Source organism: Larimichthys crocea, chromosome VI (assembly GCF_000972845.2).
Source record: "Larimichthys crocea isolate SSNF chromosome VI, L_crocea_2.0, whole genome shotgun sequence".
In the NCBI taxonomy this organism is placed as follows: Eukaryota; Metazoa; Chordata; class Actinopteri; family Sciaenidae; genus Larimichthys; species Larimichthys crocea.
In genome coordinates, this window is record NC_040016.1 from 1,875,139 (window position 1) to 1,900,131 (window position 24,993).

General features: G+C 43.1%; 1 protein-coding gene across 2 annotated transcripts in view; it reads left to right on the forward strand.

Moving 5' to 3' along the window:
* plxna1b (plexin A1b) overlaps positions 1 to 24,993 on the forward strand; it is a 186,736-nt gene that overhangs the window by 151,410 nt on the left and 10,333 nt on the right. The window contains exons 13-24 of one of the 2 annotated variants that reach the window (XM_027279877.1): positions 504 to 655; positions 3,382 to 3,505; positions 3,632 to 3,768; positions 6,283 to 6,450; positions 9,348 to 9,441; positions 10,478 to 10,714; positions 12,484 to 12,627; positions 13,732 to 13,966; positions 17,264 to 17,412; positions 19,384 to 19,640; positions 22,497 to 22,563; positions 24,724 to 24,870. In XM_027279877.1, coding sequence (XP_027135678.1) covers positions 504 to 655; positions 3,382 to 3,505; positions 3,632 to 3,768; positions 6,283 to 6,450; positions 9,348 to 9,441; positions 10,478 to 10,714; positions 12,484 to 12,627; positions 13,732 to 13,966; positions 17,264 to 17,412; positions 19,384 to 19,640; positions 22,497 to 22,563; positions 24,724 to 24,870 — 1,911 coding nt within the window. The remainder of the gene's footprint in view (positions 1 to 503; positions 656 to 3,381; positions 3,506 to 3,631; positions 3,769 to 6,282; positions 6,451 to 9,347; positions 9,442 to 10,477; positions 10,715 to 12,483; positions 12,628 to 13,731; positions 13,967 to 17,263; positions 17,413 to 19,383; positions 19,641 to 22,496; positions 22,564 to 24,723; positions 24,871 to 24,993) is intronic. The other variant, XM_027279878.1, reaches the window with a different exon arrangement.

Here is a 24,993-nt window from a genome sequence, read left to right on the forward strand (position 1 = left end):
CCCTAATTATACTAGCAATGACTGATTACCAAGGGGGCCATTGTCTGCGTCCCGGGCCGAATGAATGGGACCGTGATTAGCGACTATGCTAGCCTGCGGTAACCATTAGCACCTCCGCACACCTTTCGCAGACCTCCAGGGGAAAGCGAGGGAACAGAGGTCGCCGTGCGCAGTAATTGTGTTCAGTAGATTAATCGTCACAAGGTTAAATGAGAGATGTAAGCGAGGGCTTGATGGGTGGGTCCAGGTTAAGTGTGTGAGTTGGCAGGTTGTGAATGTTTGACTAAGTTGAGGTGGAGTTAATGGATCTAAGGTCATTTTTCATCTCACTTAATGAGGTAGCAAGTATCTGATTCATTCCGAATAGGAGCCGACCATAATGACTTAAGTAAACTGTCAATCATGCTGACATACAATATATGTTCTATGACGTACTGCTTTTTGAAAATCGATTGTCACATTCTGGCTAACATATGTCCCCTCTAATTTGATCTTTCAACCAGTTGTTTCCGGAGACTGGGCCCAGGCAGGGAGGAACCATGCTGACCATCACTGGTGAGAACTTGGGCCTGCAGTTCAAAGACATACAGAATGGAGTCCGCATCGGCAAGGTGGCCTGCAACCCCGTGGAGGAGCAATACATCAGTGCTGAGCAGTATGTCAACATTGTCTTCATCTTTTCACTCAAGCCCCCTCACTCTGAGACTCTCTCCTTTCATGCTTGTCTTTGCCCGATGCTGATTTGACAATGAGTGCTAAGCACAGCGCTGTGACTCTCTCAGACCTCTGTTTCAGTTAACCAACCAATAGTTAAACACTTGTCACACTGTCCTCTTTGAAACAAAACCAGTTCCTTGCAAGCAGGCTCATGATGTTCTAATCTTTGTGCTGCCAATGTAAATCTGACAGTAATTGAGTTTACATAGAACCTTTTATTCCATTAATAATCAGAACAGAATAGCTGTATCAGTGAATTTTAAGAGAAATGTAATGACATGAGACTGCTCCCTCTGATTAAGTTACATTTTCTACTTTTTGATTCCCAGCAGGTGCTGCAGGTGAAATCAGTATATTATCGTACATTCTGAGAAAAACATTACTTGTACAACAGCAGTAAGGAGTCGTAGCTTAGTGTTCTCTCATTAGTTGCTGGTTCAGTATTTTGGACATGACTGAACTCTTTGTTGTAAACAGTCTGCCTTTATTGCAGTTATTTTCTTTATTGCTCATGTAAGTAATATCATGGGAATCATTAATTAGATTTCATTCATGCTACCCAGAAAGATCAGGGGGGGCTTCAGTGAAACTACTAGATGAGTCACACTATGTTGAGTTCATCCAGAAGCAGCGAAAATGTAATTTAGGACAAGGAAAAATCGAGGACGCTTGTCACAGCTGGAGGTGTCCTCAATATTCTGTTTCCAACTATGTTGCTGTCATTTGTACACAAACGCTCCATTTGCTGAGTTTTGCAGCACAGTCCCAGCAGATTTAGTTTTCTCTCTGCCCCCTCACTGAGAAGGAAACTAAGAAATGTGACTTTGATTGTTTGACAGTCACAACAACATAATGCTGTGCTGCTCTCACCAGCGATGACAGGTGTCCTCAAAATAGGTTTGGAAAATGAAAACAGTGACATGTCAGGTTTGATTTATAATTTAGAAACTCATGTATTGTTGTATTCACACAGAACATACCATTTTACATTTCACTGTGTAGCCATAGTGAAATTTTAAGTGGTTCCATGTAACTTTTGCTTTACCACATGTTCGTTTTGTCGTAGCAATCACATCCAAAACCACCAAGGTGTCGACGTTTAACCCTGTCAGCCCTGTAACACTGCACTGGCCTGTTGCCATAGTACCCAGGAGGAGAAGGAGGAGGAGGGCGCGGCTGGCAGTGAGGCTGTCATGCTAATTAAAAGTGATGTTAGCCATACGGTGCCATTAGTGGCCCAGTTACTCTCGTCATTCCCGTGACCCCATCGGAGCTGTAGCACAGGAGACGGGACAGGGTTATGGGACTGACAGCGCAGGTCAAAGGTCAGCTGGTGGAGAGAGGGGGAAAGAAGGAGGTGCGCTAACTATTGGGCAAAATGTGGACACATTGTTCTTATTCTGCCTTTCTTCTTCTCTCTGGCAGCACTTGTACTTCACACAGCCTGCACACATTCCCCGATTTTGTGATTTAATGCAGCACTTCAGTTCTTACAGTATTAGCAGGCTCGTCATTCACCTCAGTCATTAACTATTCAACTATATGGATTTGAATTCACATTGAGAAAATGTTTGAAAAATGATTGCCAGTAGTGAGAAAAAAACAGAACCTTTTATGCGTTTTTATTACCTTATTAGTGGTTTCCATGTGACAATTTGGCATATGTTAAATTTTTTACCATCACATTCCACCTCAGTAATTTGATTGAGAGAGGTATAATTGATAATGCTGTCATCTTTACAAATGTGCCATGAACTTTCTGTCTTTCTAACCACGTAATAACAGCTCAATGTAGCCACCTGTCATCCGCACAGTAATGATGCAAGTCAAGCTGCAGCTTCTAACCGAGAGCTGTCCAGCATTTTAATCATGGCCCCTGTCGTATTGTTAGACCTGGGAATAAATGAAACGGGGAAATAAAAACAATGGAAACACACAGCATCGGAATGTGAAATTCATTGTTGACGCAGCGCTGCAGTTGCCATGGCCACCTGCAGGGAGGATGTAAGCAGGGGAGTTAATAACTCATCTCAGGGAGGGAGGGAAACTGAGGGAGATGTGTAGGATATGAGCTCGTTCAATTAATCAGCCTCTCTCGCTTTAACCCACTCTCTCGCTCTCTTTCTCCTCCGTTTTCTGCCTCCCTCTCTCCTCTGCACTCTCGCCCTTTCTCTCTGTCTCATTCGTTCGCTCTGGCTAATTAACAGTCAAGTGCGTCTCCAGTGGGTGAAACATGAAGTAAATGTGCGTGTGCGTGTTCTCCCCCGTGGGCTACGCTTCCACTACTCCCCTCACTCAATCATTTCTCCAGTGGATTTTCATTTGGCTGGCCAAAGCCAGCACCCAGGGCCAAGTGGTTCTACAGTATGCACTAATGCAGACACAGAGCTCCACCCTGTCTTAGCACTGCAGATTTCCACTAATAGAAGATTTGGTCTGCTTTTTGTTATTTTTATGAGCAAGGCTCCAGAAACTGTTTATTCCTAACTATTTTTCTAGTTTCTTTCTGACTTAAACAGAACAAAGCAGAAAAAAATGCTGCACTATTATCTATTCTGTACTGCTTCCTCCGCTGTTTTTCTTTCACTTGGTCCCAGTTTGGCCAGAAATAAACTTATTTTGGTGGTAATGGAACTCATCTCTCCACTTCTTTCCCTTTTTCAGGATTGTGTGTCGGCTGAACGATGCCACAGGTTACAGGGTGCAGGAGGCTCAGGTAGAAGTGTGTGTAAGGGACTGCATTCACCAGGACTACAAAGCAGTCTCCACCAAGGCCTTCATCTTTGTGGTAAGTGTGTGTGTTGTAATCTAAAGCAAAGCCTTTACAATGTTTTAATACTGTATTTGACAACTCTGGTGAAGGCCAGTAGCCATTACTGATCTGCCTGTCCTCTGCACATATGTGTCTCCTTAGTCTCCGTACTTTACCCGTGTCCATCCTTCCACTGGGCCGCTGTCTGGAGGAACAAGGATCACTATTGAAGGCAGTCATCTCAATGCAGGCAGTGCTGTATCCGTGAAGATAGGACTTCACCCATGTCGCTTCGAGAGGTGAGTGAACCCAAATGACCTGTTTTGTTAGCTCATAGATAGGAGCGATTTTCAACAAACACAATTATTTAAATTAGCTGTAAAAATGCCTTACACACATTTCTTTCACTGCAAAGCTTTTGATAATGTTTTAAAATCTAGATTGTGCAAACCCTCAATTTACTCTTCCAAGGCTGACAAATTCTGCCACCTCCATATTTTCTTGTTCTTCAGTCTTAAATTATTCTGGTTATATAGTTTTTTTTTTCCTGGGTATGACAAATACATTGCTGTAATTGTTAGAAAGACAGTTTAGCCTCTCTCGGCGGAGCTGATATCATTGCTCAATTGTGCTGTGAATGACTTAAATGTATGGCCCTCATTTAGTCAGAGGTATGACTATAATTTGGAAGGAATGGTAATTGCTAACTCGTCTTTTTCATGCTTAGAGCTAATGTTTGAAATACAGAATTTTTGTTCCTTTTTTTTTTTAGTTTTTAGAATAATCTGCTGCCATTATTGTCGGTTTGTCACTCACTCTACAAGAGATTGTGCCAGGGCTTCAAGAAAAGGAGACAAAGATCCAATTTGATATGACTCTAATTCCTCCAGCCAATAACTCTATTGTTTCTTTGAGTCCCTTCCTGGCAAAGTGACAGCAAACTGAGCTTTGGACTAAATCCACTCATGTATGGTGTCTGGCAGATGGCAGAGAAAAGAAACCTCAGAGAAAAGATTGTCAGAGAACTAAAACAAGCACCTATGTACTGAAAGGAGTTTACAGCTGAATGTTTGCATGTTTTCTTATACAGTTTTCCATTGGAGCTTTTCTTGTTTCTCTTTTGAGGCAAATTCTCTACAACACTGGTGTTTTTTATTTTAGTGGTTCCTTTCTCTCAGGCAACAAGTGACAGGTTAAACTAATGAGCTTGGACCCATCAAGTTCTTTTTATATCATATCAAAAGAAAAAGTAAAGGCCAATTTAAAGCTCTGTAGCACATCCCAAGAAAGGTGAACATAATAGTCTTGGCCTTTCATTCACTGAGCAGCAATAACCTTTATGGCCAAAGTAATGAACTGGTTGAGTCCATCTCTTTAATGTGTCTTTGTATTCAGTAGGCCCTCTGCTTTAATCAAAACCTATTTACCCCAAGTCACTCATCCTCTTATCTTCCTCTGCAACCCCTTTTCTTTCCTTCTCTTTTCTTTCTTTCTCTATCCCCTCTTGGCTTTCTTTTGTGTGGCCACAACCTTGTCAAAAATACATACGCGGCACCACAGGCGCCCTCGAAGGCGACAGTGTTGTGAAAACGGTCGCCATGGAAACGCAGCACTGGTGGAATGTGGAAAACCTGTTTCTTTTTTTATATTGTATTTTTTCTTCTTCTATCTTCATCCCCTCTTTAGTCCCCTCTCAGTCTAAGAAATTGCCTCCTGGCAGACAGCGGGGATGTGTCCGACAAAAACACGTTTTTGCTTTTCTTTCGCTCAGTCTCCTGAATCCAACTCAACCCAACCCCACCCCATCAAGGCGCTGGGATGCAGCCGCCAAAATGGGTTTTCACTCTTTCATCTTCCGCATCATCTTCCGTCTTTTTGCGGATTTCACTTTCACAGCAGATAACGGGGGAGGATTTGTGTGCGGATCGGCTTGTTCTACTCATGATAAAAATTTCACACTGTGCCACCTGCCATCATGCCTGCACAAATGTACACGCACCTGTTTGCACACTGTAGGATGTTAGCAGGCGATAAAGTGACACAAAACATCTAATACACAATTTTAAGCCTTTACCTGGGCACTGAATTTATATGCAAATTCACAGACAATGTAAAGCACCTGCACAACACACTGATTACGTGTGTACTGTATGCAAGTACGCACACACACACATACTGCCTTGCAGGTCACCATTCCTCCTGTGGCTCGGCCAGCAGTGTGTCCCCCTCGCATGACACGGGGAGGGGACGGTGCAATGAGCCACTGGAGTGGAGCACAAAGTTTCTGGCAGCAGCACAAAGTTTCCCAGCAGGTCACAGCTGGCTGCCTGTCTGCTAGGGAGGGAGTTACATCACACAGAGAGACGACCAGCCTGATCTGCCACTTCAGATCTGTCAGCCAGAGAAAACGCAGGAGGGAAAGAGAGACAGACATAGAGAGAAAGACAGACGGAAAGAGAGAGGGCTTTGAAGTACAACACTCTGTGATTCGGGCTGATGAAACCACAGCCGGACAGACTGAAAGATGTTGGCCTTGTGGATAGGAACTGTGTCACCATTATGTGTGTGAGCGCCTGCTTTTTTGTCGCATCTGATAAATAATTTATGAGTTATTTTTTTATTCCTGTGCACTCTCTTTTTATTCTGTGTATCTTATACCCTGTCAGAGAGTCCGATCCCAAATAGTCCAAATCCCTTTCAAGACCTACTGGTATACGTCCTTGGAGCACAAAGCACACAGGCCATCAGCGACCTTTTATATGTAACATCTCTCTTTCTCTATCCTGTCTTCCCATCATCCCCTGCTCCTCCAGGCGAAGCAACAAGGAGATAGTGTGTGTGACCCCGGCAGGACAAGCCCCAGGCACCACCCCGGTCATGGTGGACATCAACGCTGCTGAGCTGAGGAACCCAGAGGTCAAGTTCAACTATACAGATGATCCCACCATCCTCAAGATCGAACCCGACTGGAGTATCGCCAGGTAAGGACGCAATCAGACAGTCTTTCAGTAGGCTTGCGTGGGTGCAGCAAAGACGAACCTTTTGCAAGAATGTGGAGGATTTTCTGTGTTGCCTAGCTGTCTCTCTCCTAATTTGTATGCATAATATAGGCAGAAATTGGTGCATTCTGCTGCACCTTGTGTGTAATCAACTATGGTTATTTCATGGTATTTATAATTTACATCCACACTGTTTGATCTATGATTCTGCTTGATGTACATCTGTAGAACAGATACAAATGCATCAATACATTATTAATCCCTGGTGGAGGTTGTGCCATACATTAATGCCTTTTTTTCAAGGAGCATAGCCAACTAAACTGAAATATGAACTCTATATAAAAGATGATAAATGTATTATTCTGCCAGCATACTTCCCGCCTCAGTCTGGAAGAAAACTAAACATTCCTCTCCATTTTCAAACTCGTCTTGGTTTTCAAAGTCATATTATTTATTCTGTTTATCTTTATGTTTCAAAAGTAAATCTTTGAGAGCAGGAACAGCAGTAAAGGAGGCTCCTGAAGCAGTGCACTGCTAGTTGATGAGCTGCAGCAGAGATGTATCTTTAAATATTACTTGACTTATTGAAATGAGACTACATAGCCACAGGAAGATTTCCTGTGCAAACACAAGCTGTGTTGTGGAGAAAAGAGAAGAGGGAAAAAAAAAGAAGCTCGGAGCTTCTAAATGCTAATGGGCTCACTAGCATGACCCAGAAACTCAGAAACTACATACAAACACACACACACACACACACACACACACACACACACACACACTCTTAACTGTCTTATTTACTTCAAAAGTATAGTTCCAGGAACATAACATATGTTATTTGCTGAGTTTTTTGGTTTGGATTTCTGTTGTATTTACTTAGAAAACTAAACTACTTGCACAAGTTGCATGACGTAGCCCTGTCACTTTTAAAGAAGCTTAAAGAAGCTCACTTTCAAATTAAAAGCCAGTGTCATTTCAAATTAAAAGCCAATCAAGATCACAGTATTGTTCTGTTATCAAGGCAACTCTGACTTATATGCAGTATATTTGTATAGCCTTTTGTTTGAGAGTATCACCTCTTAGAACAGCCCACATTAGATTTTTCCACCATACACAGACTGTGTAGCAATCCACTACTGAAAATGGGAGCCACGTTTAAAACTCTGCAGGGAGACAAAGTCTCTCATCATGTGAAAGAGGTGTGAGCGGATGAGAAGTCTCATTTGGAATGGGATGAATGAAAGGTTGAGGGGCAGGCAATGGGAAACGAGAATGAAAGTGTTGGCTCCAGCCTTCGGGGGAAATAACTTCAGCGCTTGGCATGTGTTTGGTGTTTCACTCAGCGCTCCCACAGGAGTAGGTGCGTGGTTCTCCGAGCCAATCATGCTTTTATTTACCAAGCTATTTTGTCGCTGCGTCCCCTTTGGTGACCCTTTTGCGGGGTCCATTGCAAATAGCCTCTCTTGTCCAAAACACAAATCTGACATGGCTTAGACATGTTCGCTCCCTGTCAGAAAGAGGTTCTCAGGCTAACAACGCAGATACGTGGCACTGCAGAGATTGCGTGACACTCCACCTTTTTTACACAGTATAGTACAGTGCACACAGTATATAGTGTAAGGCGTATGTGTAGAAAAGATAGCTCTCGTCTGATAGAATATTGGTCATATTGGTACAAAGCTGATTTGACTGTGTTTTGGTATTCCACCAACAAAAAAGTAACTTAAATAGTATCCCAAAATATTTTCAGGTCTCTCAAAAGCCCTATACGCTCGTCTTGCTATCTCCTCAGCCTTCCAAAGGCCACTTTCACCTTAAGGCCTGGCCTCACCTTTCTGCCTCAGATACCAACTCCATCTGGCGTCAGCAAAACACAGCCCACTCCCTGCATATGTATGTTTTGTCTTGTGTGCCCTGTGTCCACAGAAGAAAAACCACTAGAGCCACTCAAATGGCGGATATTCTCAGAGAAGAGCTTTCTTCTTTCCAACACTTGAATGATGTGCCCTTTTTTGTATGCATCATTGCCTCAGTGAAACTTAATACTAGCCATTTGTATATGTTCAGGTTTTTTTCATTCATTCATTGTGGTTGTGACTCACAGTGGCACTAGGTTTGAAACCTCGCCTTAGCCCACTCCAGTTTTTAAGTTGCATGCTAACTTATTTAGCTGCTGTCAGAACGCCTCACATCAGATAAAGTTCACCCTCTCAGGCCAGCAGAGGCTGTCAAGAAGGCTATGTGGGGGAATAGGACTCTCACCCATATTACCCATGTCTCTGCTGGTCAGCGTCACATCCTGAATAGGTCACAGGTGTAAAGGTTGCAGAACATGTCAGAGCGACTGACAGCAGCACAGTTGCTGAGTGTATCTCATGCTGAAAAATACCACAGTGCAACTTTAATACACTCTGAAAATATCTCCCCTGGCTTTAGAGAGGTGCTGAGGAGAGGCCAAAAGCTTCGGCTCTCAGGAGTAATGCTACATATTCGATTATTCTTCCCTCCAGCCTCCATATCAGTTTAAAGAAGCTTTTAACATTCATGCAAGGGCTTTAGCGTTACTATCATTACCTGAAAATGGGCTTCCATGAATAAGCAGGCGAAAGGCTACAGCAGGAGTGAGCATTAATGGTAAATCGCCAACTGAAGAGCTCTCTTGGCTCCCACAGAGAACACATTTATTAACATTTATCTCTGCTGATAGGCCTGTTGAATAGTCTATCTTCTTGGACACTGCAAGTAAAAAAAGGACAGCAGGAGACACATGTAATATGGGACACAGATGAATGTAGAATTGTTTTTATTTCCCCAGTACCATTACATAATTGTGTTTGTCTGGATTTTCTCTGCAATAAGTCTTATGTCTTTCATTTTTTCAGCGGAGGAACCATGTTGACCATCACTGGAACCAATCTGGCCACGATCAAGGAGCCCAAAATGAGAGCCAAGTATGGAGCTGCCAAGTCAGAAAATGTAAGCGGTCAGATCCAGACACCCGCACACAGTTTTTTTTTATTGACAAAACAAAAAAAAAAGAAGTGCCTTGACTTGGCAAGTGAGGCGGAGCAGGACCAATATAGACACACAGGTGGGTCTCTCACCCTCTCTGTGGAAAAACTGATTTTCAGACTATAACACACTCCTGGGACACAGACACAGACACACACACCTGACCCTTCGGTCAACCAGCCAAGGGCCCATTTTCTGTTTGTTTTTGATGTTGAATTTCCTTTTAGCAGTTTAACCTTTGAAATGTCAACCAGCAATAAAGCGGCTCCGGCAAATCCCCCTCTCTTCACCTAGCACCACGGGGCTTAGCTAACCTTTCTCCCACTCCTGCTCTTAGCTGAAAATAAAAATATCCCTACTTTTTTTCCTTTGTCCCCCCCTCTCTGCAGTCATTTTCTATTTTGCTTGCCTAATGTTTCTATTGACCTATAAATACAGTTTTGTTCTATGTCCGTGTGATTTTACACCACCTGTGTCTTAGTGAGCGTGTTAGCACGTGACATATAGGACATAAGGCCATAACATTGTGTGAAACTATGAAAAGGTCTGCACTGTCTAACCGTTACCAGCTACTGGCTGACCTCTCCTGTTTCTCCGTATGTCATTACAGCCTAATTTGTTCTTCGCTGACTGACTTAAGTGTCGAAGCCCACGGGGGATTTCTAGATGATATCAACACTGATTACAACACTGATGTTATTAAGCCAGCCTCTTCCTCATTATGTCATTACGGAGACATTTAATCACTCATATCACATAACCCTGTTTCAGCAATCATATACAGTCTTTCGTTGATTAGTTAACATGATCTTTTGTGTAAGGATCTGGAAAAGTTCCCCTTTTGTTGAAGGTTTGTTGAAGGTTTTTTAAAGGTTGTGAGATGGGAAATTACCTCATCAAATTTAATTTAGTTGTTTATTATATTTTTTTTCCCTGTTTTCATCCCCTTCTTTATTTTTCTCTTTGCTCACTCCTTGCTGTGTATCTTCCCTTTCTCTAGAACTGTACGGTTGTGAACAACACTGTGATGGTGTGTCTGGCGCCCTCTGTAGCCGGGTCTGACAAAAGCTTCTCGGAGACAGGCAGCAGTCCTGATGAGATCGGCTTTGTCATGGATGACGTGCGCTCTGTGCTGGTGGTAAATGAGACTTTCAGCTACCACCCGGACCCTGTGTTCGAACCGCTGAGCCCCTCGGGCATGCTGGAGCTGAAGCCCAGCTCACCACTCATACTCAAGGTAAATTGCCTTGTACTTTTAGCATTGATCTGTTTTGGCCTTGTCTCTACCTGACTTTGCTTTTACATCCATCACCCACTTTCTCTTCTCTATATATTCTTCTATATTCTTCTCTCGACTTTTTGTTTTGCTTTCAGCTTCCTTTCTCCTGTCTTTGTGTTCCCAATCAACTTTTCTGTCTTTTTTTTTGCAGTTTGTGCATTGGATGTGCATCATCTGTAAGAAATGTGTAAAACACACTCAGACTAAAGGAAAAAAGCAGGTTTAACACTACTCGACGAGCGTTAATAGCAGATGGCAGTTTTCCAGTAATGTCGAGTATTGTCATCAACGTTTAAAGCTTGATCTCACAAATGGTTATTTTAGAAAATCTTGCAACCTCCCAGTCAGAATCCAACACAACTGATAAGACACTGAGAGGCATTTGAAATGATTTGCTCCAAACATTCCTGTACAGACACTTTACTCCCTCCTTCCTCTTCCTTTTGAGAGGTTTTCTTTCAACGGAGCCGTCTTTCAGATGTGCCTCAACTTTGAAAGATGTTATTTCTTTGCCTGCTCCAATGGGGGTTTGGAGACCTTTAAGGGGAAAAAGGTCTCTTCTAAAACATCCCCTTTAAAACCAGTTGCAAAGGAAAGTAATGTTTATAAAGTGGACCTATGCGTTGACATGCCACCTGCTCAGATTTCTGTCTTAACTTCTGAAGAGAGACTTCATAGCTATGTTTACTCTGAGCCAATAAAGGGAGTACTCATTTAAATCCAGAGCACATTTAGAAAGGCTTCGCCCCACCCACCTACACTGTCTTTTGTCATTTCACCTCTCCCCCCTTGAACTTCAAAGCCTGAGGAGCGAGAGAAAATTATCATGCAATTTCATGGAAAGCGAAAGCCTTTTTTCTCTCGACCTATCAGGGTGGAGTTTTTAGAAATGAAGAAGAATCATGCCTCTCTCCCCCTTTAACTTTAAATATAATTCTATAATGAAAAGCTTTGATTGCCCCACTGTGCTCCGGGTAAAGAATTGCAGAAATAAGCAGCAGAGAAATGGCATCCTATTAAATAATTGCGGAGAAATTAGACGTTCATCGAAAATTTTCCAGCAATTAATTCGTCGCATTCTGCAGAGCATAGTGGGTTAGGATGCGGAGGGGTAGGTAGAGGTAATGAAGGAGAGGAGAATTTATGCACTTTAGTTGTCAACACTTTCATGTAACCAACACATTTTTACTTGTGCCTGCCCTGTGCCACCAGATCTGAATCCAAATCTATTCACTTGCCTAGATTGCCTAGATTTAGTAAAATTTATATTTTTCACTTTTTTTTCATATTTAATTCAGTGCAGTGTTTCTACCACTGAATTTGAATTTGTGTAATTGTGTGAATGTGAAAAAGACTGAATAAGAACACCTGTGTGTATTATGACAATGTTAAGCATGTTTTACTACAGAAAAACAAGGTCAGCTCTGTTACAGTCATAATCCATATTAAGGTTTGTTTAACTCATATTTTGGCCAGTTCCTCTGAGAGGCATTATCTGGGAATATTAAGCAAAAGCACTGTTGCTATAGTTACTTGCAGTTTAAAGTACCTGGCACACTGTTGACCGATACCTGTCAGCCAATCAGAAACACACACTTTTTTTAACAGCATACATAAGTTACAGTGTATCCCTTTTATACTCTATGATTATTATTCTATTTGTGCGGACCACCTCAGACTTAGACCTCATGTAAGTAACCGAACCATGTGTGTATGTCTGTTTCCAGGGCCGCAACCTAATTCCTTCAGCCCCAGGAAACACTAAGCTGAACTACACGGTGCTCATCGGGGAGACGCCCTGTGTTCTCACCCTGTCTGAGAGCCAGCTGCTGTGTGAATGGCCCAACCTGACCGGAGAACACAAAGTCACTGTGAGTAGAACTTTAATACTTGTCCACATTACTGTTTGCTGAGTGTTTTGCCTGTCTTCATTATGTGAACTTGACTTAACCTGATACAGCCATACAAATTTTAAGTACCTGTTATTTCATCATTGCACTTCATTTTTTTTCCACATCTGAAGCATCTGGCTTCCACATTTCTTCCAGGCTCTCAGCTCGTCTTCTTCTATACCTCCTGTTCTCTCCACTGTTTCTGCTCTGCTATTTATCCCCCTGCTTTATGTCAGTCCACTTCCTGCCTTTTCATTCATTCATCTTATTCTTTTCTCCCAATCCATCAGACCTAAATCTCTTCAATTACTCTAGATTTCTCCTCCCGATTCATATAGCTGCACACTCACAAACACAGACACTCCATCTCTTTTACTGTTTGCGGTGCCGTTGCAACTGTATTTATGTCTTAGAGGCGCTTTTGATCGGTCTCGTTTGGCTGGCATCCTCCTTGGGATTTGAACAGTATTGATATTCAATAGAGACCAAAAAATGGCTAGTAGCGTAAGAGGTCTGCGTCTATTTTTACCTTCCTCCATTTGGTATTTCATAGACGTAAGCCAGTTGAAGATAGAATAAAGAGAAAAGAAGACGAGGGGGAAAATCACATCCCAATGTTTCCTTTTTACTCACATGTTCTGCAGGCCAGAACTGTTTTGATGTGATATGGTTGAAAGTCCTATGAATGTGTGACTGTGTATACTTGTATGTGTCTTAGTGGATCCAAAGACAGCCCCAGGGCACAGATGTTGCCTCCCCCAACCCAGATATAAAGGGTTGCAGGGAGTTTTTGGCCTGCACTTGGCTCAACTCTGCACAGCTTGGATTGCCAGCATAAATGCAATGTGGGATTCAACATTGGCACCTTGCATAATTTTTTATTATTATGCTGGATTCATAGTGGCTGTAGCCAGGTGTAGGCCTAAAATCTGTCACCATGTGGAACTGTAGCTCATGCAGATAAAGATACTTTAAAAATGGCAAAATGATGTTTGTCATGCATAACATGTGCATTCATGTCATCTCTCATCCACCCGCTAAACAAACCAGAGAGCATAACGCTTGTTTGTGTCTGTCTACTAGGTGCGTGTTGGGGGCTTTGAATACTCACCAGGGACCTTGCAGATCTACTCAGACAGCCTGCTCACCCTGCCTGCCATCATCGGTATAGGAGGAGGTGGTGGCCTGCTTTTGCTAGTCATCATTGCAGTGCTGATTGCTTATAAGAGGAAGTCGCGAGATGCCGACCGCACCCTGAAACGGCTGCAACTGCAGATGGACAACCTGGAATCCAGAGTGGCCCTTGAGTGCAAAGAAGGTGAGTTTGGACAATATGTTGTCACGAGAGGGGCGTGAAGCTAACTGGAAAAAAAACCTTAAAAGTGACATATTGCTTGCTGTCCTCTTGGTTTATTCTTATCTTTCTCCCTACATGGTTCTCTTCATATTTCTCCCCAAATAACCCCCATGTCCCTAAATAACTCTGTGTAAATCTCCCCCTTGCAGCAGCTTACCTCAAAAGCTGCACTACTTCCATTCAACACTCCTATCCATTTCTCTATCTGCCTTCTCCTCCGTTCTCTATTTCTCCCTCCCTCTCACTGCCAACTGTCCCCCTGCTGTTAGGTGGCAGTACTATGTGTGTGTGTGTGCGCGTGTGTGCATGTGTGCGTGGGTGTTGGTGTGTTTCCAGAGGAGTACTTTGATCTGAGCCAGCCACCAGATGTTGGCTCTCCACCCCATGAGAGAGCCGCCTGGCTGGCCTCACTACCATCCACACTGAGAGAGGGAGGGAGAGATGGAGGTTAGATAGATACAGGGCACAGAGGTGGGGAAGTGAGGGATAGTAAGGAGGGAGGGGTTTGGCAACAACTGAAGCAGGGGAGATATGGAGGAGAGAGACTTACACACCAGTACATTAGCATATATTCATTTGGCAGGAGACTGCATGGATCCAGTGAGAGCCTACTGATGCTGTTACTGGTTTATCTGGCAAGAGAGCGAGAGAGAGAGAGAGAAGCAGATGGGGAGAAAGAGAAGGAGAATACTGATGACTGTGATCATCAGAATACATTTGTTTTAGAGATCACTTCACTTGTTGCACTGCTTTTGTAAACATCAAATATCTATACAATGTAGTTGTAGCCAAGTTACAAGTAGAGGTGTCCAAAGAGGATCTGCAGGTTCTGGTTTAGAATCAAGGGTGTCACTGTGCAGCACAAACATGTTGAAAGAGTAAATATTGACAGATAATCAGTATTAAAAAAATGTTTTAACAATGTTGCATTGCATTTCAGTAAAAATGGGGAACTGATTTATGTAAGAATATTCTGATTTCCCTAATATGGGTCAAGCTTCAAAAAGGACAGATCCTACACTTCCCATAATGCAACTCATCTTTTGTAAGACTGCCCTTTTTAGGTAAGCGTGGCCTGCATCCAGAACTCTAAATTGCTGTCTCCAATTAGAAAAACCTCCACCAGCTAGGTAGCTTTTTCGCTATCCATGTAAAGATTACAGAAATGGTGACAAACGTACATGAGATTGACATGATCTGACTGTTAGTCATCAGTTTTTCTCCTGTGTGGGTGTGTGTGTGCACAAATGTACTTCACAACAGTTCCCTGATGCTCAAGTCTTCATGTCCTGCTCTTTTGTAACTATACCTGCAATCACACACACATAAACTCACACAGCAGGTCAAACAATGATTGGCTGGGGTGTGTGGCAGTGAGTTCAGGTGTCCTGACCCTGTCTGTCCCCTGCTGTCACCACTGTCTGGAAGACGACAACAGGATGGATGGACGGAGGGGGACGGAGCAGGGGAGATAAATAAGTCAGACAACTTGTGAGTGGAGAAAGGGAGGGGGAGGCGGGCACTGAAGAAGAGATGGATGGGAAGATTATGAGAGAGGGGGGGTGGGGGTTAGCAGGAACAGAAGCAGATATTGGTAGAGAGGGATTTTAAAAATGGAGATATGGAAGTTTGATGTGAGGAAAGTGGAGATAAAAAGAGGAAGATAAAGCTAAATAAAAATGTGTATGCAGAAGGGATGAATACAGTAGGAGGAAAAGAAGTAATGCGACTATATGGGGAAGATGGGAAATAAATAAGGAATGGATAATAGGAAGTTGGAGTAACTACTTTTATTTTTCTGGGCAAGTCCCTGTGAAAAGAGCAGCAAACAGAAATGAAGCAAAAATATTGCCTTAAAATATACATGAAAGAAAAGAAATGGAGAGAAGAGACGTGGCAGGGTAGAGAGAGCGATTAGAGATGCAGAGAGAGATGGATGGCACGAGGGAACCTAACAAGAGGGGAGAAAAACATTGGAGCAGAGGAGAGGCGACCATAGGGGAGAGAGAGGTGACCTCTAAGATGTCACTTTGAAGGGAAGAAAGAGGGAGCGAAAGCGAGATACGAAAAAAGGGATAGGGTGACACAAACCATCTGTTAGTCTGGGCTTTAGTACGTTATTTGTTTGGGTTGTGTATCCATGTGTTGGTGTATTTTGGATGGCGCACACACACACACACACACACGGTAGAGTTAATGGAACTGTATAGCTGTATATTTTGTCCTTAAGGGAGTTTTATATTGATGAAATAGAACCAAGGCAGTGCTGCAAAGGCATTAGCTATATGCGCTATTGTATGGGATGTGAGTGAGAGAATAGATTTGATCCCATTTGTTCCCACTAGATGTGAACTTGCGAAGCCACTGGAGTATACAGAATGGGGTCAGAACACTCACTCGCTGGGAATGGAAAATGTGTAAAAACACTGACACATGCACTCACATAAATCATCTGGGCACTAGGTTATGTGTTCAGCTGTGGGGCAAGACACGAAAAGTGTGTATGTGTGTGTGTATATGTGCTGTGGCAGCATGTAGTGTGTGTGTGTACTCACAGGCTCATGTTCTTTGTGCATATCCATCCTTAACTCCCCTCCGAGTACCACAACACCTTCCTCTAGCCTTCCTCTCCTTCTTCTCTCCTCTCTCAGCGCAGCGAGTGTTCACACAGTGCTGCTTTTCACCACTACTCCTCCATACGCCTCCGTCTTTTCCTCAAGTTCACCTGTTTCTATTGTAAACATCCTGTTTCTGAAAATGCAGGCTTTGAGGTTTGATTACATTCTTCAGCTTTTCCATTCAGCCTGTTTTCTAAGTGTTTCCTCATTTATTTATTTTTTGGGAAAAGATTATAATCATTACTTGAACTTCAAGTGGGAGGATTTTAGCCAGTAATGACCAGCTTTAAAGTAATAATTCCCAACTTGTACATCTTAATGAATGCTTCTTTGCTACTCACTTTAGACAGTTGATTACACACAGCCTACATTTCTTTTAAAACAAAACTATTCTCCAGGAAAATTCCTCTTTTACACCTGAAGAGGTTTTACACTTAGAGAAGCAGTGTTTTTGTAAACTGTTTAAACAAGTTTTCTTTTGTCCATACGGAAGACTAATTATTTCCAACAGTTATATCCTAATTCTAAAAATCCACTGATTTAAGCCTTTTTTACTTTGAGAAATTTGTCTGTCATTTGAAACTTAGAGTAAGACAGCCTTCGTGATATATTTGTAACCACTGTCTTATCCTTCATGCAGCCTTTGCAGAGCTGCAGACAGACATCCATGAACTCACTCAGGAGCTGGACGGAGCAGGAATCCCCTTCCTGGACTACCGCACCTACGCCATGAGGGTCCTCTTTCCTGGGATAGAGGACCATCCTGTGCTCAAGGAGATGGAGGTACGGGTCAGTAGAGAGCGCCCCACACACACAAACACGCACTAAGTGAATGAATGAAAGTTCTGTGTGTGTGTGCGTGTGCGTGTGTGCGTGCGTGTGCGTGCGTGTGCGTGTGTGTGCGTGCGTGTGTGTGCGTGTGTGTGCGTGTGTGTGTGTGTGTGTGTGTGTGTGTGTGTGTGTGTGTGTGTGTGTGTGTGTATATTAGATATGTCATTAGGAAAGGGCTGTTTGAAGAAGAGGTTTTGAGCAAAGACTCTTTTAATGGATAGACAAAAGAACCAAATTGTTAAATGTTTTGTGTTTAAATTTATAAAATTTGTGAAAACAGTGTGCCTGGAAGACAAAGCATAAATCCAGCAGAAATTTTTGTTTTGATTTTTTTTTTGATATTGTAATTTCTGCAACTTTGAAGGGATTATTTCTTTTAAAGTTTGTTCTATCTGTATAAGTATTTAGGGTTTATAATGCAAAAACTTAAAGGTATTTATATTATTATCACTGATATTGAAACTCCACATTTGGACCAAAACAAGTGAAAGTCTAACAGCACATGTAATACAGTTTCTGGGAAAACTTTAGAACAATGAAAATTTGGAAAGTTGGAAATGACTAACTCACTGCGGTAAGATAAGAGCGTCCATCGTGTGGATTAGATGTGAACTATCGGTCCACCAAACAACTTTCATCTACAGCTTCTTAGTTGGAGAGTGTTCAAGCCCAAACTAGTAAGAAAATTAACTTAGTAGAAAGTAGTTCTCCAGGCAAGTTCCAGTTTGATGTAATGCAGTGAAGAGACAGTTCTTTTTTAGGGGAGTGAGCAATGTCTGAGCTCCACTGAGTCTTGGTACAAGTGATAGATTGCCTCTACCTGACCAAGCTGGTTTGAGTCTCCAGAAAAAAGCAGTGTTCACACATTCAATAAAAAACTACTGCTCCTTTCTCCAGAGGGAACACTCTATCACTTACATGAAGCTCGGCTGTGTGGACACTGTAACACAGCATGCACACATACTTCCATCATTTCTCTGTATACATTAGACTCGCAGACATAGATCACATGGAAATGCACAGTGGCGCTCCACTGACATGCATGTAAGGTGGCAGCCGAAGGGACGGGGGAGTCCGAGACATTCAGGTATCTGCCCGTGCTATCAACTGTATTCCAAAGGGAAAGTGTAGCACAACATTGGATTTTCATTTGTATGGCCCAGGCAATCACAAGCCACAGTAGTGCGCTAGCAGGCAGATCAATTTCTTATTACAGCATGAAGCTCACATTCTCACTTCAAACCTCCATTCCTCTCCCTGAGAGGGGGGAGGACCTGCTCATTGCTTTGAGAGAGGAAGAGAATCAGTGGAAAGGAGGGGTAGGAGCCGTGAGGAAAGAGAGAGACACTTGGGGGGGAAAAGGGGTGAGTGCATTCGGACAATAATAAGTAGTAAATCAAGAGTGAGAGCCTTGAAAGCCTTGTTTTATGGATGCACCTGGAAACTGGTTTTCCTGGGATGTAGGTAAATATGTTGTGAGTGTCTGTGTGTGTGCACATGTGGCCTTTTTGTCAATGTACACTTCATCTGATATTCCTGTTCCTCACACATATTCATTAATCCATTTCTAAACTATAACTCACAACCAATTCTTTTCTCCACATCCTCCTCTTCATCCTGATCTAAACCTCTTCCCCACCCCACTCTTCTTCTTATTCCTACTTCCTTTCGTCTATTTTTCTCTATTCCCTCCTTCTAACTTTTAACCCCTCCCTTCATTCCCTCTTTTTCTCCCCTTATCTCCTTTTCCCTACCCTCATTTCCCTGCTTCCTTTTCACTACTTCCTTTCCTTTCCTTCATCCATCTGTGCTTCCCTTTCAATTCTGTCTTCCCCATGTCCAACCAATGGCTACTTGTCTTCCCTCCACATCCCTCTTGTCCTCTCCTCACACTCCTCCCCATCATCACCTCCGTCCCCTCCCCTCCAGGTCCCTGCTAATGTGGAGAAGGCCCTGACCTTGTTTGGCCAGCTACTGACCAAAAAGCACTTCCTGCTGACCTTCATCCGCACCTTGGAGGCGCAGCGGTCCTTCTCCATGCGAGACCGGGGTAACGTGGCCTCCCTCATCATGACGGCGCTGCAGGGGGAGATGGAGTATGCCACGGGCGTCCTCAAACAGCTCCTGTCTGACCTCATCGACAAAAACCTGGAGAGCAAGAATCACCCGAAGCTGTTACTCAGGAGGTACGAAAACAGGCAGGGAGAGGGGTTGAAGCCGACTCGAAGTCTACACAAAAACATGCACAGATAGTTGCCCCACTGAGGGTTCAAGTTTGAGGTCATGTCCCTCTGTTTATCGTACTTCTCACCGCTGTAGGGTGTCCTTGAGGAGTGGCATCCTACTGAATGAGGGCACCTTGACCATTTGGCTTTCAAAAAACAAAAACAACAAAAAAGTTTTGTTACTTGTCATTGTTCTCTATTTGTTGCCCTCCTGTTGTCATGGCAGTGGTAACGCACATGCAAAAGCAAGCAATGGGAAGACAACAGAAAATCAAAGAAAATAGAGGATGATACTGCGTGAGATCAATTTGTTTTTCCTCATACAGCTGAAGTTATGGAGCAGGAAGGCAGTGGACAAGGGACTATAGCTTTTAGAGGCCTATGTGACGTTACCTCGTCTCTATCTTTTAACCCTGTCCCTGTCAGAGAGGATTACACCCCTGAGCACACACACACACTCCCAATGGAGCCGCAGTCAGACAGACCTCACTCTCCTCTCTCCTACATACACAGTGAGGAAGGTAGAGAGGGGAACGGTACAAGGGATGTAAAGGGAGGAAAGAAGGATTCACAAGGGAGAGTATGAGGGATAGAGAGAGAGAGAGAGAGAGAGAGAGAGAGAGAGAAGGGGAAAAGGTGGCGGAAGAATTTGAGGTGAAAGAGGCAGTGAAAGAAAGGTGGATGGAGCAGAGGGAGTGAGGGAAAAGGTGATTGGCAGAAAGAGAGGGCAAAATGTCTGGTGAGAGACTTGGGCTGGAGGCAAATTGATGGAAGGAGAAACATATGGAGGGAGAGAGAGAGAAGAGGACGGTAGAAAGGTGCAATATGGTGAGAGAGTAGATAGGCAGAGAGAGAGAGAGAAAGAAGGAAAAATTAGCTACTGCAGTCAGGCAAGAAAAGATACACATATTTAAGGAAAGACACAATTAGAGAAATGGCCTGTCTCCAAATAAATTGGAATTAGACATTAAATGATAAAAAAGTTATGTTTTTTTTTTCTCTCTCCTCCTTCTCCGCTGAGAGATATTTAATTAAAAATCTAATCAAATAAATGACTCTCAGCCAGTGTGCCTGTGTGAAGCCTTTTCCAGTCCCCTCTTGGGGCGTACGGTCACAACACGCTGTCCCTGCTAACTACACTAGCCTCGGGAGCTGGCATTAATAAGCTCTGCAATCATTACACATGGTTCACCCTGTTTTGGTCTTTTTCCTGCAATAGACTTTTTAAAATTTTAGACATATACACAGAAAAGCACAGAAGGGAGTCTGCTCCCATGTGAATTTCCTTTCCGTACGGTAATATAATGCTCTTGAATCGAGTGCGTTTGGTTTGATTTGTATTATATCACTGCGTGTGGCCTGAAATGCTGCATCAACCCCTCCTCCTGTAGAACATTTTTAAAACTTTTGGAAGGATCGGTTTACGGACGTGGCTTCTCTGAATGAGATGATGTTACGAGTCGCCCACTATCATGTCCTGACATGCCCAAAAGCATGTTCTGTCCAGGTGTATTCGCCTCCATCGTCCTCCATTCCTTTCCCTTTTGCCTCATCTTTCATCCACTATATTTTGCTGACAGCCATGAGGAAAAAAAAAAACTGCTCCACATACATCAAACAACAGCCAAACAGGGAGCCTTGCGGAAGCGTAGGAGTTCACGTCTCGTTCCTGCTACAGGCCTTCACTGGTTTCACTTGTACATTGGCCTAGTTTTCCTGTGTTTTCTTTTTATTCCTTTACTATTCCTCAATTGTCCTGAAAAAAAAAAACTGAATTTCTGTGCAAAGTTGACTTGAAAATATCTTCCTGTGCTGTCATTTCTCAACAGAATATACACCTCTCTTCACCTTTTTGCACCCTCTGCCTTGCTAATGACAAAAAGACTAATATTCACTAGAAGTTTAGGAATGTGGCCCAGTTAGACAACCCAGTAACCCAGCAGTAGACTCCAGTTATCTTTGATACATACCACCATTCATCTAAGAGAAAACGAGAGATGGCTAATTAAGCAGTCTTCCTCTCTAATGTAAAAAGGAAGGAAGGTGGAAAGCCAGGAGGTAAATCTGAGGACGATGACGGAGAGGGAAATAATCTCTTTTTGGCCCTCCTGCTTTTCCCCCCCAACATACCCTTACTGCCGGTCTCCCTTTCAGCTGCTTAACAAATTAGACACAATAAGTCCATAATTACAATGCCTTTTAATTGCTCTGTTTTCATTCGCCGCCTGTTTACGTGTGTCGGCTCGAGAGCGTGCACGTGCGGAGGTTCCCCTCATTACACGGCAGGTTTGTGATTAACGAGAGAAGTTAGCGAATTATACTAATTGCTGTATATTTAATGAAGACGAGTGGGTTTGCTTGGAGGGGGGAAAAAAATGTTAGGAGGGGGGTGAAACAATAAAAAGAAATGGAGGGGTTTGTTTTGCCAAGTTAATTTGTTTGCATGTGAGGGTGGGGTGAGTGAAGGGGAGCAAGGGAAAGGGCTCGGTTGTTTGAAGGATAACCGCACCACGATTGATTATGCTGTGTGTTCTCTTTGATGTGCAAGCGTGTCTTAAATGCCTTTTCCCCCATCGCAGTGATGCAAATGTTGGTTTATGCCTACAGATCGTAGCCAGAGGCGCGACTGAGCATTTTGGGATGTCTCCCCAAACCTCCTAGTGTTTTGTGCTTCAGTTTATGTGCTGCTTAGCGCTTACTTTTCTTTTCCATCATTTCACTCTCTAATTCTTTTTTTCTGTTCTTCCCCTCTCACTCTTCACCTTCCCCTTTTTATCCCCCTTCCCCTTCATCTCTCTCTCTCTCTCTCTCTTCCAGGACGGAGTCAGTCGCTGAAAAGATGCTTACCAACTGGTTCACCTTCCTCCTTTACAAGTTCCTCAAGGTAAAATCGTCACACACATACACAACTTTTAAAGCAATACTAATACCACTGCTATTTGAGAATAGAAAAACATGCCTCAGTAACGTGTGCGCACACACACACATTTACAGCTGCAGCATTAGATAAGGCAGAGGCTGCAGGCTACCTATCCTTTACCTCGGCCTTTCATGTGGTAAATTCTCCTTTCTCTGAATGGAGGAATCTGCAGTCTGAAGCGCTGTACAGACACAGCTGGTCATGTTGTTGTGATCGCCATACCCTGTCGCACCAACCTGTCCTTTCTTTATGTCGCTCACTGGATTCTTTTACAGCCAGGAATGTGTGTGTTTGTGTCCCCCTTCAGAGCTGTGGGGCTTAGCAAAAGAGGAAGCCAGAGATCTTACACAAATGCATTCTCTCATTTCTCTTTCTCTCTTTCTGTCTGTTTTCTTTCTCTTTTTGAATTCCTCTCCCTCTGATATGGAATCAGAGGAGAATTACTGCAGCTTAAACTGCGAAAAATCCTGGTTTCCACACGCACATTCTCTACATTCAAACATCGCTGCAGCTAATCAGTTAGCAGCGGGCCTTAAATCCTCGCCAGGACAGGCAGTCTGGTGGACAGAGAACCAGCCAAGTCCCCAGGGGTCCCAGTTAGCATCTGTGAGAGTGTGTCAGTTTTGGATGTGTATGTATGTGTGTTTTGGCTCTAAATGCTGAGACTGGACAACCAGAGTTGTGTTCAGAGACAGAGGACTGGGTTACCAGGGAAGCTGTTGGGAATCTTTTATAACAGTTGTGTTTATGAACTTAGGACAAGAGCAAAAACAGTAAGGACAACAGTGAATACTTTAAGAATGTAGAGAGAAAATAGTCTGAAGTGGTTTTGGATGAGAAGGGGGTGGCAGGGACATGAAAAAGGTTTTAAAATGAGTACAAAGCAAAGTAAGACGGGGAAATGGTGAGACTGGATGAATTGAGTACTGAAGCAAAGACCCGCTGTAGCTAGCAGCAAGGTTACCAACCCAGCTTTTATCTAACCTCTGCAATTCAGCGCCTCTCTTTCTCCTGAGTTTTTAGGGGTCACATAAAAGAGAGTCCTGGAACAATTTCAAGGTTCAGCCAGGTGTGAATAGAGACGGGTAAAGGTCAAGTAGTCGTTCAAAGGGAGGAAATAGATAAAGCTTTTACCTACCAAAGGGAACAGGAGTAAGAAGAAAAATCCCTTTATCCATTACCCTATTCTAAAGGTTCACTTGTCCTCCTGTGCACCTGCTTGTTTGAGAGCGTGAGCAGTCACGTGGTCACTCTGTTTCTGCATGAGGAGTTCAATTTGTTGCTTGTTTGTTGTTGCAAAATGTAATTGTTATAGTATAATTCAATTGTAACTCTTTATTTGGATAGCCCACTTACAGATGGTGTATATAGAATATTGTATTTAAATTAGTATTAGTATTTGCTTATTTGTTGTGATTGAGATTCAACATTTTTTTTCTGATATTACACCACTGTGTTTAAGGTTTGGTTCAGTTTAGGCATAAAAAATTCATTTGAGACCAAAAGCATTTACTTGAGCCCCATTGTCACAGTCTTGGCCTTTATTGTAATTGTGTTCTTCTTTTTAACGACATTACTGCATTCCTCAGTGAGTACAGTGCCATTACTGCAAACAGAAAAGATAAAACTGCAAAAATAAGACCCAAGTTGTAATAAGCAGAATTATTCTTTTAAAGAGGAATCTAGACATTGTACAAGCAGGCGAGCGCTGACATGACAGGCCAGCAGAACAAGTGAGTGAAAAAGAGGTGAAAAAGAGAGCGGGGGAAGGAAAGACAGGGTCCAACATCCCAGTGCTCGTTGCCTTGTTGACACGTCTCACACACCAAAGTGCTTCTCGAAGCGTTTTTCACCCCTCAGTCGTTAACCTTCTATTAACTCCTCCATCAATTGCCACTCACTCACACTCACACTCACACTCTCTCTGTTCCCTCTCCTTCTTGCTCACTCACTTCCACACATACACACAAAAACAGAGATTTACGAAGCTTGAAGATTTTTTTGCACCATTGTATTCATCTCTCCTTTGACCCCCTTTTTTTTATCTGTCCTCCTCTCACCTTTTTGCTTCTATCCATCTCCCGCTTCCTACTGTCTTTGACCACTTCCCCTCCTCTTTTCCAGGAGTGTGCTGGCGAGCCCCTCTTCATGCTGTACTGTGCCATGAAGCAGCAAATGGAAAAGGGACCAATAGACTCGATCACAGGAGAGGCCCGCTACTCCCTCAGCGAGGACAAACTCATCAGGCAGCAGATTGACTACAAGACGTTGGTCAGTGCACAAACACACACTAGCGGATACAAACAAATAGACTGCACATTAAAACAGATGTACTTGATAGTTGGAAATATCTACTTGCTAAATCAGGAACCATGCACTTTTCCAAAATTCTGA